At 30.0% G+C, this 13,347-nt stretch overlaps 4 protein-coding genes across 5 annotated transcripts; 2 read left to right on the top strand and 2 right to left on the bottom strand.

Annotated features, from left to right (window-relative positions):
• Positions 1-344: 344 nt before the first annotated feature.
• LOC123292214 (zinc finger Ran-binding domain-containing protein 2-like) lies at positions 345-3,187 on the bottom strand. 2 transcript variants are annotated; one of them, XM_044872780.1, is made up of 5 exons: positions 3,021-3,187; positions 2,728-2,886; positions 1,798-2,179; positions 1,213-1,448; positions 345-1,044 (listed from the first exon to the last, which is right to left on the bottom strand). In XM_044872780.1, exons 1-5 carry the CDS (start codon positions 3,110-3,112, stop codon positions 1,038-1,040), a joined length of 876 nt encoding a protein of 291 aa, XP_044728715.1. In that variant the 5' UTR covers positions 3,113-3,187; the 3' UTR covers positions 345-1,037. The 2 variants fall into 2 exon arrangements, with proteins under 2 accessions (XP_044728715.1, XP_044728716.1); XM_044872781.1 differs by having other exon boundaries at positions 1,213-1,414; positions 1,881-2,179.
• An 809-nt stretch (positions 3,188-3,996) lies between these two features.
• On the top strand, positions 3,997-7,203 carry LOC123294122 (zinc finger protein 569-like). The gene is made up of 5 exons (XM_044875211.1): positions 3,997-4,183; positions 4,923-5,331; positions 5,745-6,441; positions 6,702-6,883; positions 6,975-7,203. The coding sequence occupies exons 1-5, from the start codon at positions 3,998-4,000 to the stop codon at positions 7,154-7,156; spliced, it is 1,656 nt and encodes a 551-aa protein (XP_044731146.1). The 5' UTR covers position 3,997; the 3' UTR covers positions 7,157-7,203.
• Positions 7,204-7,363: 160 nt separating this feature from the next.
• On the bottom strand, positions 7,364-10,473 carry LOC123293145 (vacuolar protein sorting-associated protein 26C). Its single transcript, XM_044873862.1, has 7 exons — positions 10,414-10,473; positions 9,999-10,142; positions 9,536-9,772; positions 9,020-9,190; positions 8,854-8,950; positions 8,407-8,532; positions 7,364-7,537 (listed from the first exon to the last, which is right to left on the bottom strand). The coding sequence occupies exons 1-7, from the start codon at positions 10,471-10,473 to the stop codon at positions 7,458-7,460; spliced, it is 915 nt and encodes a 304-aa protein (XP_044729797.1). The 3' UTR covers positions 7,364-7,457.
• Positions 10,474-10,825: 352 nt separating this feature from the next.
• LOC123293285 (39S ribosomal protein L9, mitochondrial) lies at positions 10,826-12,250 on the top strand. The gene is made up of 4 exons (XM_044874049.1): positions 10,826-10,976; positions 11,039-11,362; positions 11,773-11,973; positions 12,054-12,250. Exons 1-4 carry the CDS (start codon positions 10,887-10,889, stop codon positions 12,234-12,236), a joined length of 798 nt encoding a protein of 265 aa, XP_044729984.1. The 5' UTR covers positions 10,826-10,886; the 3' UTR covers positions 12,237-12,250.
• The last annotated feature ends 1,097 nt before the right edge of the window (positions 12,251-13,347 follow it).

The following is a 13,347-nucleotide window of genomic DNA, read 5'->3' as shown; positions in this document are numbered from 1 at the left end:
AAAATAAATATAATGAATATTTAATATTTTATTAAATATAAATAAACTAACTGTTTATTATTGATTAAAATCGATTATAATTGTTAATCGATAAAATAAGATGATTTATATTTAATTAATTAGTGGTAGGATGGATGATCAATTTATTTAATTAATTAAATAAAATAGAATATGATTATTAATGTTTTTATAAATTTTATTAAACAAGATTATTACACATTTGTTGATTTGATTTGTTTTTATTTGATTAACACAACTCTTCTAAGTGATATTTTGATCAACAATCATTGAATTGAATTGAATTGAATTGAATTAAGTTCAGTTAAGTTAATATTTAAACTTAAAACTTTACTTATTTATTTATATATACTTATAAGTATAAAAGAAGCTGACACAGCTAACATCATCAACTCTACTTACATGTATGTACGTACGTTACGCTTTTAAAACAACTAAATAAATAAATACAGCGGGCTCCTGGTAATGCAGCTCCTGGTTAATCCAACGCCTCCTGTAATGTGACTATTGTTTTTGTATTGAAGTATAATATCTTATCAATTGGATTTGTGACTTATTCGATTACAAAACACTCTTTTGTAACTATAGGAGGACTATAGGAGGTGATAGACAGTATACTCTATAATCCAATACTTCCCTGCAAGATGTTTGACGGATTACCGAGGGTCCACTGTATCTGTATATCAAATAAGAGTCCAAGAGTCCACGAACAAACAAACTAAACATAAAGCACAACAAAGTAAAACACATTCATCATCATCATCATCGATCTCACTGTTTATTATTAGATAGCTGACTTGAATTAAAAAACACAATCATATTATTTGTTTTTTGTTCTGTTTTGTTATCATTCTTATTCTTATTCTTATTCTTGCTCTCTCTCTCTTCTATATTAGATCTAAAAGCCTCTACATGTAAGTTTGAATGTTTATTTATTTATTTGTTTGTTTGTTGGTTTGTTTATAATTATAATTTAATTAATAATTATTAATTAATATTTACTGTACGTTTGTAATCGTTCACCGTCTAAAACATAAAACATTAAATATTAAACATTCAATTTATCCAAGTCCAAGAAATCAACAAATAAAGACGGTGAGGGACGCGTTTTTTTGAATTCGAGTGAAGCTACAAACTTTGTGGCCAATCTGAGAGTGATTTAAAATGGATAAAGTTTTGGTATTTGATTTTTACCTTAAACGATTAATAGGTGATCGTGATCTGGATCTAGAACGTGATACAGATCTACTTCTTGTTGATATGTCACTAGTTTTGGAGATTGGTGCTGGTGCTGGTGCTGGGGCTGGGGCTGCATCTCCCCAATCACTTAAATCATACTTTGATAAATCACCATCTTCATCGTCATCTTCCTCTTCTTCATCTTCATCGTCATCTTGTGCAGCTTCAGCTACTTCAGGTTCGTCTTCGTCCTAAAATCAATAAACAAACCAATTCTTGAAATCTGATAAATACTTTAATCATTTGGTTAAAAAAAAAAGGGGTTGCCTGAAAATTTTCCCGGGATTTTTGAAAATGGGTGATTTTATAGATTTTGAGGTGCTCTTGTACGCCCAAATTATTGATTGTACGAAAAAAATTGTCAAGATATAAATTGTAGGAGATTTTATGAGATTTAATCTAAAATGGAAATTCGAAAAGAGCATCTCAAAATATATAAAATCACCCATTTTCAAAACTACCGACAAACTTTGCAGGTAACCAGATGACTGGTTTAAAAATAAGTAAACCAAACCAGGTAGTGTGCGTAGTGGGTAGTACCTGGTGCGTGTGTAGATCATGCTCTTCGACTACTTTTTGAAGGTCATTGTGATCTTGTGTTTTCTTTGAAATTATTTTGGCATCCAAATCAGTTTCAGTCGTGGTGGCGCTGCCTGTTGTTCTCTGCTTATCTTCTTTCCTCCCATCCGTAGATCGTACACTACTACTATCACTAGATCGATCGTCTTCCATCTTTCGTCTACGTTTTTTTCTACGTCCAAACTCATCATATTCGTCATCAGAGTCCTCCCGTTGTTTGTATTCGACCACACCACGATCGTTGTATCCACCTCCCAGACCAGTACGTTCTTCAACTTCACCAAACTTTGGTGCATTACACATGTTGCATTGTTGACGTCGTGCCCAATTCACGTTGCCACATCTAAACAATTCAATCGTCCCAAAGAAATGACACATTTTTGAGGGTGGAATTTAAAAAACACATCCGATTTTTACCCGACTGGGCAACGCAAAAGAGTGGTTATGTCTTTACCAGTATGTGTTTATGTGTGCTCCTAGTCCTATATGGCACAATAGAGACCAAACGTGTGGATCGATTTTAATGATTCTGATGTCAATCGATTTTTCTTAACCTTGAGAATACTATTGGAGATATGGCACTAATTAAAATCAATATGGCGACTACCAGGTGCCAGAATGTTAAAATCGCTATGTAAACTGTTATACTTTATTTGTTTTCTTTCAGTTTTTTTTTATTACAAACAGTTTGAGCCCGGTCGTAAGAGTACTTTTACAATTCCAAACTAGTCGTCATTTTTCGGGTTTTATTAAAAACTCGATTAAAAATAAAATAAATAAACAAGAAAATTTAACAAGACCTTACATTTATTCGGTATATTCTAGAATCCTTGTTCGACATCAATTAAAAGCACAAACATAGAACATGGAGGTAAAGGTGGAGACACTTACTTGTTACATTGCCAATCGTCAGCACTAAATAAACCTTTACTCTTCTCTGCGGCAGCTTTACCGATTTCTTGACCAAGTTTTTTCTTTTTTGGGATTTCACCACGATCTTTATTACAACGATTACATGTTTTACGACGAGCAAAATTTATATTAGCGCATCTAAAAATAAAACAATTCCCATCAACTCCACAATAAAAGTTGTTAAACTTCTAACTTGTCAAACATTGGATGCCGGTAGCGGTACCATCGTGAACCGTGACCGGTACCATGAATTAAAATCAAAATAAACTTACTGTGCGTCCGTACAGATCCAATCTCCATCGTTTGTCTTAAAACTACCGTTCGAATTGGACGATGGAAGTCCATCCGTCTCTACATCAGACATCTTAAACTTATTTATTTGATAAAAACTAATAAAACTTGGTATTGATCTCACTCTGACAGTTATCAATTCCACTCCGCCATATTTTACTTCATTTTCAGTTAACTTCACTTCATACACAATCATGGGTTTGTTCACGATAACAATGCTTGACGTTGAGTTTGAGCGTCAAATTTAGTCACGTGATCCGTATAGGTCGTGCTGCTATCTGGATGAAAAAAAGGCTTCAAATCGTAAATGGCTAAACAATGTTTTAATGGATAAATGTAAGATTTATACCTTGGAATCCAAGAACAGTCAATGAATCTTCATAAAAACTGTTCGACTGCATTGTTTAAAGCTTACTTAAAGAAGTTAAAAACAAACATTTGTGAAATCTTACTCAGGGGGTAAAACAATTTATGCTAAAAATGACAACGGGAAACGATATTGGAATGAATTTTAAGCAAAAAGTGTCATTGAAATATATTTCGAAAAGTTAATACTTTCCGAGTGATTGGCGATTTAAATTCCGAGTATTTAATGTCAAATAATAGAAAAAAAAAGTATATCGTACACTCTTTGAAGTACTATAAACAAATCTTGAAAATGAAAAGTTTCAAATCATTTGCATAAAAATTTCTGGAGTTGTAAAGAAAACAAAGTTTATTGGACGTTTCTTTTTATGTACTTTATTCAGTACAAAAACTGATAAATTTATAACGGGAACTAAAATTTATGCTTGCCGCTTTCCAATTAACTTATCCGTTAGACTAAAGGACGGTATTATCATATTATTTGTATTTGAGTTTTGAGTAAAATAATAAAATTGTTTATGATATATAAAATGTAAAGAATGGAGTGTCTTTTATTTGTATCTGTACAGGTAAACTTGTAAAAATAAATAAAATGTCAAAATTAGATTTAGAACAGACATTACAAAGACAAACAATGTCTTCATTCAAATTAAAATGTCGTATTTGTTTAATTGATCAAAATCAAAATCAATTATTATCATTATTTTCTAAAAATGAACATTTTGATGACGCAGCTTTAACAAATGCAGATTTAATAATGGCATGTTCATCAGTTCATGTAAATATTTTATTTATTTTATTTACCATCTTTTTATAAAAGGACCATAAAATTTATTGTTTAGTCCGAATTTTAAAAAAAATTAGGTGTTCAGTTAATTTCGTTGAGTACATTTAGTAGCAAGAATTTCCTACTGAAAAATGATGAAAATTCATTATTGAGCAACAAACTTTAATTTAGAAAATATTAGATGATAGACGCCTCAAATTAGGAAGTAGACCCATTTTCAGTAGTTAAAATTTAAACTACCAGATGGTAATACTTCTTCTTACCATTTTTAAAGGCCAAACAAAATATTTAAATTCAAATCTGATTAATCCCGCCAATTGACGATAATAATTCGTACTAATTAAAGAAGAAAGTGGACTGCTTGTTTAAGTAGTTCCAATTTAGGCCACCAGGTTACTTACCATTTATCAATAGCTCTGGGCTTAGGCTCTAGGAGAGTATTGCTAGGATCTAGATAACTGGGAATTGAAACTCGTCAACTAGCGATAATAATTCGTATTAATTAAAATCAGAAAAGACCCGAATTCAGTAGTTACAATATGGACTACCAGATGGCAATACTTGTACTTGTCATTTTTAAAGCCAATAAAAATATTCAAATCATATAAATCCCGCGAACTGGGGATAAAAATATGTACTATTAAAGAGGAAGTGGATCGCTTTTTCAGTAGTTCCAATTTACACCACCATTTATCAATAGCCTTAATTAAAATTGATTGATATCTTACAGATTGACATTAAAGATGGCTTCCCACAACATTTATGTTTGACATGTTATGAAAAACTATCAGAACTTTACGAATTTAAACAATTATGTGAAAGTTCTGATAAAGTTTTACATGATTCTATTCAAATCGAAGAACCAGAATCAATATCAATAGATGTAAATGTTAAGTACGAAGTTGCACATCTGGAGCTGGAGTCTGTGTCTGAACATTTACATCAAGATGACGACGATGAAGATGATGCCGATGACGCGATTACACCTACAGCACTAGATGGTTCTGAAGATGAGACTGAGACTGAGAATGATATTAAAATGGAATATAATTGTACAACGTGTCCACAACGATTTAATGATGAAAATGATTACTTCAATCATTTAGACAACTGTCCACCGTTGGCGCTATCTAAACCAGGTGTGTACGTACGGTGTCTGGAACCTGTCTGCTACTCCCCATCAAATTAGTACAAATTTACTGAAATTTTGAAGGTAGTAATGTTAGTTTAATGATAAATTGTAAAAAACTGTGAAAAAATGTGGAAAATTTTATTAAATAATGAAAGTGAAAGATTGGGAACATAGGAAATTTTATGCTGAATAATTTTTATTCATAGTACTTTTTCCCTAAAATGCATGGTTTTAGAGTAAATTGTCATAAATTGTGGAAGCTAAAACTTAACACTGCTGGTTGACTTCAAAACTTCAGTAAATGATATGAAATTTCATCTAATTTATAAATACACTTGTACACGGTGTTCCAAAAGTTATGTACCTACAATTTAAAATAACCTTTTAAAATTAATTTGTAATTTTTGTTTTTTGTTTAAGAACTTCAAAAAGTAAAAACAAAACGTAAAGAAATTAAAAATGATTTAAAAGGAGAAATTGTACAGGAGGGTGATGTACAAGAGGATGCAATAAGAATAAATAAACAAAATGATATGAATTGTAAGATTTGTAATGTAAATGTTTTAAATATGCGTGCGCACATTAAATTAAAACATTCTAAAACTGCATGTTTGACTTGTTGCACTTTATTTAAAACAAATGAACAATTACAAGAACATCAAAAAGTAACGCAACATAATAATAATAATAATGATAACAATAATGGTGGTAGGGGTGGTAATAGTAATAATAAACAACAATGTCCATTATGTAATGAATATTTTTATAATCTATTACGTCATCATGCTAAAGTACATAAAACAAATAAATGTCCAATATGTGATAAATCATTTTTAATTTATCGTTATTTTATTAAACATGTGAAGCGACACTCTGTACAGAGTATGTTACAACAACAACAACAAGTACAGGTACAGAGTGGTAATGGTAATGATGTACATATAGTACAAAGTGATGTAGATACAACGATCAAGAATCTATGTCCATATTGTGGACGTGCGTTTAAAGAATTGGGTAACTTAAAACAACATATACGCATCCATACTGGTGAGAAACCATACGAATGTGAATTCTGTCCAAAGAAATTTGCACAATGGTCCAGTTTACGTTCACACAGGTATCCATTTTATTTTATTTTTAATTAAATTGTTGTGTGTACGGAACCCTAAACTCACACTTGAAACGTATCTTAAGAATATTCTCCATTAAATTACCTTCTTTCTTAAAGCTTTCAACAGTTTTTATAAAGATTCATTGAATGTTCTTGGATTCTGAGGTATAAATCTTACGGTTCTCTACTATTTTTTTCCATATGTAGCCAACTTAGTTATAGAGAGAGAGAGACACCCTATATATTTGTTAAATATTTTGTTGTAGAGTTGTTCATACTGGTGAAAAGAATTATGCATGTGAAATATGTGGAAAAGCATTTTCACGTTTAGTAACATTAAATAAACATTTAACATCACATTCAGATGAACGTAAATATCCATGCGAGATCTGTGGTCGAAAATTTAAACATTCTAGGAGTGTTAAAGAACATATGGTTATACATACAGGTTCGTATCTACGTACATCTTTCTACATTTACATTCAAATCTAATATTTAAGATTAATAATAAATATTAATATTTATTTATAACTTTTTAGGTATAAAATCACATAAGTGTACATATTGTGATAAAGCATTTGGTTTTAAAAAGAATTTAGTTGTACATTTACGAACCCATACTGGCATTAAACCATATCAATGTGAATTATGTAAACAAGCATTTACACAACGACATTGTTTACGAGCTCATATGAAATCACATCATAAACAACAATTATAACAACAATCAGTGCTTCATTTTGTATTGTAAATATGTATTTTATAAATAAAGCCATCATATATTATTATTACCTACTCTACCAAGTTTGTTTCTGTCCTACTTATACCTTCTTTATTCCTTTATTTAATACCATGATTCACCTCTAGAAAAGTACCATTTATTGATATAGTTTTTGGTATAAAATTAATAAACAAATGCAATCAATTCACATTATAAAAAACATTTATTAATCAAATTATTTATTTAATTGATTATTATTTAATTAAATTAATAAAGATTTGTTGTTTGTTTATTTGTTACTTTATCGTATTAAAGTAATTGGAAAGTTTTCAGTAATTAAATGATCATTTTGAAATATTATTACAATATTTACTTCAAATTCTGTAACAAACAAAAAAAAAAAATTTTAATTAAAATCACTCACACCATAGTACAATTAGACAAGGTATGCTCTTGTGCAGGTAGATACAGGCTGGAAGCATTCTCTCTCGCACCGTACCCAGCCACCGCCATATTGATTATTTGTTTACATTCAAGCTGTAAAGTTGATCAATGTTTTGTTTACGTATTTGCAATATCGAATTGTCTCATCAAAAATTGACAAAAAAAACTTCATTAATAATTAATTAATTGTAAGACACGATTTTTTTTTTCATTACTAAAATCAAGGATTGTTTTTTTACAACATTTGAATCAGGAAGTGAAAACAAGATAAGATGGCATCGACTGGGTACTGGATACGTGCGCGAACTGAACCAAAACTCATCCTCCATCAAACATACCTTGTCTAATTCTACTATGAGTCATATTGATTAGTAACTAGTGCTGCTGCTCTCTTAAATTACTTTCAAATGGTTTTCAATATTAAATTTTTATGAATTCATGACAATTATAATATGAATATGAATCTCTTTAAAGAAATACCACTACCAGACACTACAGTACACTACAGTACACCACACTACAGTACAGTTCATTTAGATTCGATCTTACTCGTACAAGATTCAAATATCTATGTTTTTTTTTAATTTTTAATGGTTATTTTAACAAAACTGTGTATCTGTATTTAAAAACTGCATTCAAATATTGAGTTCTCTTAAACTCCAACTCCTGTTTGATCATATTTTTATTTTAAATCAGTATGAAATGAATGATCGCTCTTCAACTCATCAAATATTTTAGATTTATTTTGTTGAAGTATTTGAAAATAATTGAATGTTTGTTGAGCACTGTTTTGTTGATCAACTTACCAACTTTAAAATTAGTTGTAGATAATGTTGGACATGTAAATAATCTTGGGAATATCATATGAATTGGAATACCTAAATTAAATGGTACTGAACCTTCACCTATTTGTATATTTTGTATTTCAGTTGCTATTAAAATTAAAAAATAATATTAATTAATTATTTATTACACCACTCTGTTGTACAAGAGTTGTCAGCTCATAGATCAACCAGAAAGTCAGTAGATAGTGAATATCACTCAATTATTAAATACTGTTCGATTAATTAATATTTTGTTCAAGTAATTTAAAATAAAAACTGCTTAAACTTAAATATGAAACAAATAACTAAATAATGTCTAGATATATCAGCTAGCATATTAGTTTTACTGTGACAGACTTCCCACTTATTGTAGAATCTAGAGAGGTGACAACCCTATTCTGTACTACAGTAATAAATATAAGTGCATACCATCTCTTGAATAACCTTCAGCACATCCACAAGTCTCAACACGTACTAATTGTAATTCTATTGATTTTATTGGTAATTCTGTATGTTGTACAATTAACTAGGTATATAAAATTATAATTAAAATTAATTAATTAATTAATTAATATTAATTAATTAATATACTTACTTCACCTGTAAATGGTTCAGTTAATAAACAAATAGTATTATTTAAATATCCTGTTATTAAGAATCGTGGTATATTACTTGCACCAATACGATCTCTATTTTGTAATGATTCTGGACTTATTGTAAATTTAACAGGATGTACTGGATGATCTAATTTTAATTTATCTTGAGGCTAAAAAATTATTAAATACGACTGATTATACACCCTGTATAATATACATAGGTACACAACAAAAAAGTTCTCATATACTTGAAACTTTTATAAATACAAGTGAAATTTACTAAATTTTAAAAAGACCCTATTGAACCCTAAACTTGCATTTAAAACATAGCTAAGAAAACTCTCCATTAAATTACCTTTCAAACAAAACCAAAAAAATCAAAATAGGTTGATCCGTTTGGACGCTACGAAGCCATAGACACACAGACAGACACATCAGTCAAACAACCCTTTTTATTTAAGTTCGGGAATGGCCCAACCTATAAATATGAATGAATGAACTTTTAACATACCCACCTTGTATTGTACAATAAACATATTAGTTTTAGTTAGATCCTTTGCTAGAAAGCTTCGTCTAACATCACACTTCAATGTATAACTAATATTAACAAAGACTCCTTGATACGTTTCATAAAGAATCCGTCCTGGTTTATTTGATTTCAATGGTATTTCAAATGGTATTTCAGTGGTACCAGATGGTAGACGACCTCCTGCATTCAACACATCGATACAAGTATGTGCTAATTGTATTGGCTATCAAATAAACAAACAAAAACATTTAAATTTTATTATTATACAGGAATACAGCAATCTAGAAAATATATCTAAAAAACACTCTCCATTAAATTGCCTTTCAAACAAAAGGAAAAAATTAAAATCGATTTATTCGTCTAGGCGCTACAATGCCACGGACAGACACATAGCGGTCAAACTTTTAACAGCTCTTTTTTTAGTACGGGAGTTAAATAATGGCACTTACTTTAACAGAATTATAAAAAGCTTCAAAGATTCCATTATTTTTAGCACTCAGTTGTAAATTAACAGCACCATCCATTGTTAATGTAATCGCATCATATTTGAAATCTGTTGGACTCACTATTTGTATAACACCAGATAAAATATCCTACAAAACCATACACATTTTAAATTACCAACTAACACCATTTTCGAATCGGGATTCGAATTGGGAGACTCTAATAAAGACAAATAGTTTTTCCCGACTCTTGATATCAATATTAATCTACACGCGTTCAGTAAACCAAGAAATTTTTGGATTATTTGTTTCATATTCCATAAAACAATTGGAATCTAGGTATTCCAAACTTGGGCTGTCTTCCAAGTTCCAGGATCTTTGAGATGGTAATTTTAATGAATTAATAAAATAAAGAACTCACTCCTTCGTAATACACTTTATTATATTTTTTTAATTTGATATCTAAACTTATTGATGACATTTTAAATATGTATTTATTATTTTATAAAATTATTTATTTAATATTTATTTTAATTAATAATTTTGTATGTAAACATAGAGTTCTGTTTTAGGGTGCGTTCCATTATACATTGCGAGAAATTCCGTTATATAGATGACGAAACGAAGCATAAAAAATAAGCAAAGTTCGAAAATATGAGCAGTAAGTCGGATTTGAATGCGATTTTCGGCATTCGAATCTGGTTTACTGCTCAAATTTTCAAACTTTATTCCTTCGTTTCTGCGTTCACAACAATCCCATTGTAAATCGATGAACGCACCCTATTTAGTAAATATTATTGTATGACAGTGAAACTGACAGTAACTAACTAACATAACCTATAACAGTGACAGTGTATGTAACCTCAATCAATTGATTTGAAACACTTCTTCATAATGTGGAGATCGGTATCAAAACTTTTATATTCGTCAACAAATACCATTTTAAAAACGAATACACTTGACTTACAAATACAACCTTCTAGGGTAAATATTTTATAAAATTAAACATTACTATCAATTCTAATTCTATTTGTGGTGTTACTTAGAATACATTCATTTTGAAAAGACGATGGCCACCAGGTTTACAAAAGAAGAATGGTCCAGCAAAAAAATTACGTGGACGTAATTTTGTATACGATTTAGTTGAAGACACAAATGTACGAGCTCAACAGCTCATGGAAGTGATCTTGACTTCGTATGTAGAAGGTCTAGGTGTGGCTGGTGATGTTGTCCAAGTCAAGCCTAATTATGCGTATAATAAATTGTTGTTACCAAAGTTAGGAGTTTATAAAACACCAGAAAATGAAGCCAAATATCTAAAGAATCAAATTCAAACCAACATTCAACATAGTTCACCGTACGCACCAAAAGTAAGTAACCCCACCTAAACAAACTCAATTTAATTATCAGTATTCAACGTCAATTCTTAACGATATCGATTACCGATATCTTTTCGGTAAGAATTCCATCTTTTATTAATTTATTATGAACAAGTTTTGTAGTGTATTTATATCCGTTGAGGCTGGCAGCCAATCAGAATCACGCTCTAAATTCACATTTTTCGGCTTGTTTCCATGAAAAATTATGTCATAATAAAGTGAAAACAAGTTGAGAGACAAACCATTTATTATCGTGCATGTTATTTTATCATTTCTCGGTGCGATGGCGTTACTAAAGCGGTATAATGACACTGGCATTTGAACTAACATTGATTATAGCCTGAAAGTCTTAAAATGTTAAGACTAAGCATTAAATATTTAATCATATGTGATTTTTGCAGACTCAAAAAGCATTGGAGTACATGCTGTTACATGTGACCATGAATAAAGACACAGCCTGGACCATTGAACCGTGGCACATCCGTGCCAGTTTCCGTAAATCAGGCTATCATGTACCAGAACATGCTATCACTTTACCAGAGAAACCAATCAATGGACCGGATCTAACCTTGGAAGGGAAAGAATTCTATGTAACTGTAACGGTAGGTCATTGAACCGATCAGTAATCTGTAATCTGTAATCTGTAACAACATGTAAATGATATTTTATTAAAATGTTTTAGATAAATAAGTTTGAGAAAGCACAAGTGAAATGTAGACTGCACCATTGGAGTACTGAGCCAAGTGAACGCTTACCATTCATTTATGAATTCTGGAAGAAACCTGCAGAAGCGATCTTTGAAGAACAAACTCCAGTTTTAAATAAATTACAAACAATGGTGCAACCTGAAACCAATTCAATTTAAACCATTTTTAAATTAATTTTATTTTAATTCAATTTTACAATTAATTAATTTAAGTTGTTGTTAATTAAAAAGATTTATTACAAGTGAAATTTACAAAATTTATAAAACCCCGGACAAATTTTTTGAGTACGGAATCCTAAACTCGCACTTGAAACATATCTAAGAACATTATCCATTAAATTACCTTTTCCCTTAGAGCTTTTTCAAAAAAGCATCGCCTATTTTAGTTGTTCCAGGAACGAAACGATAATTATAACTAATGGGTTCCTAATCTAGAATTTTTGGCTTCGGCCTTCAGCATCTGAATTTGCTTTTTCGTTAGTAACGCCACCGCACGTAGAAATGATAAAATTACATGTAGAATGATAAGTATTTTGTTTCTCAACTTGTTTTTACAATATTATAACATGATTTTACATGGAAACAAACCGAAACATGTTGATGTATAAATGTCTTTAAATTTGAAATGGACATGAGTGTAAGTTCTTGGCCTAAAAGCTGGGTACGCTCATGGAAATAGATAAATAAGAGAAGGGTGGGGTTAAATCAAATTACTAACAAGATACTACCTTACAAATTTCAACAGATATGCTAAAAACTACGAGTTTTTGACTTAACGAAGAGGAGGATTTCAGTGAAGTTCATTTATCGAGATTTAACTTGATGAAAAACAATCATATTATCGTAGACTTGGGCAATGTTAATTTTAAGTCATTAATGCAGAAAGTAACGAAGGTCTACTGTAATAAATGGTGATTTTTATTTTCATAAATTGTTAAAAAGAGGTTTATTTAAATATTAATTATTAATTTAATTTTCAAATTCAATAAATTTGATATTTTAAAAATATGATAAAGTGAATTCAATAAAGAAAAAAATTTAAGCAGTTGAAACAAATTTTAAAAAAATTACTTGTAAATAAAAAAAGTTCGTTATTTGCAATGTACACATGATTCATGATCAGCGATCACATATGTTATTTGCAGTCTGCATTAGTCTGCAATCTGCACCCATTTTGCAATGCAAATTTATAATAATAGTAAATATTACTGTGTAGAGCTAAAGATTTTGTAGATGTAATTCCTTTAAATATGTTTTTTTTTTTAAATAT

This window comes from Chrysoperla carnea, chromosome 2 (genome assembly GCF_905475395.1).
Source record: "Chrysoperla carnea chromosome 2, inChrCarn1.1, whole genome shotgun sequence".
Lineage (NCBI taxonomy): Eukaryota > Metazoa > Arthropoda > Insecta > Neuroptera > Chrysopidae > Chrysoperla > Chrysoperla carnea.
The sequence above is the reverse complement of the archived record's forward strand: the minus strand, read 5'-3'. Positions and strand labels throughout refer to the sequence as shown.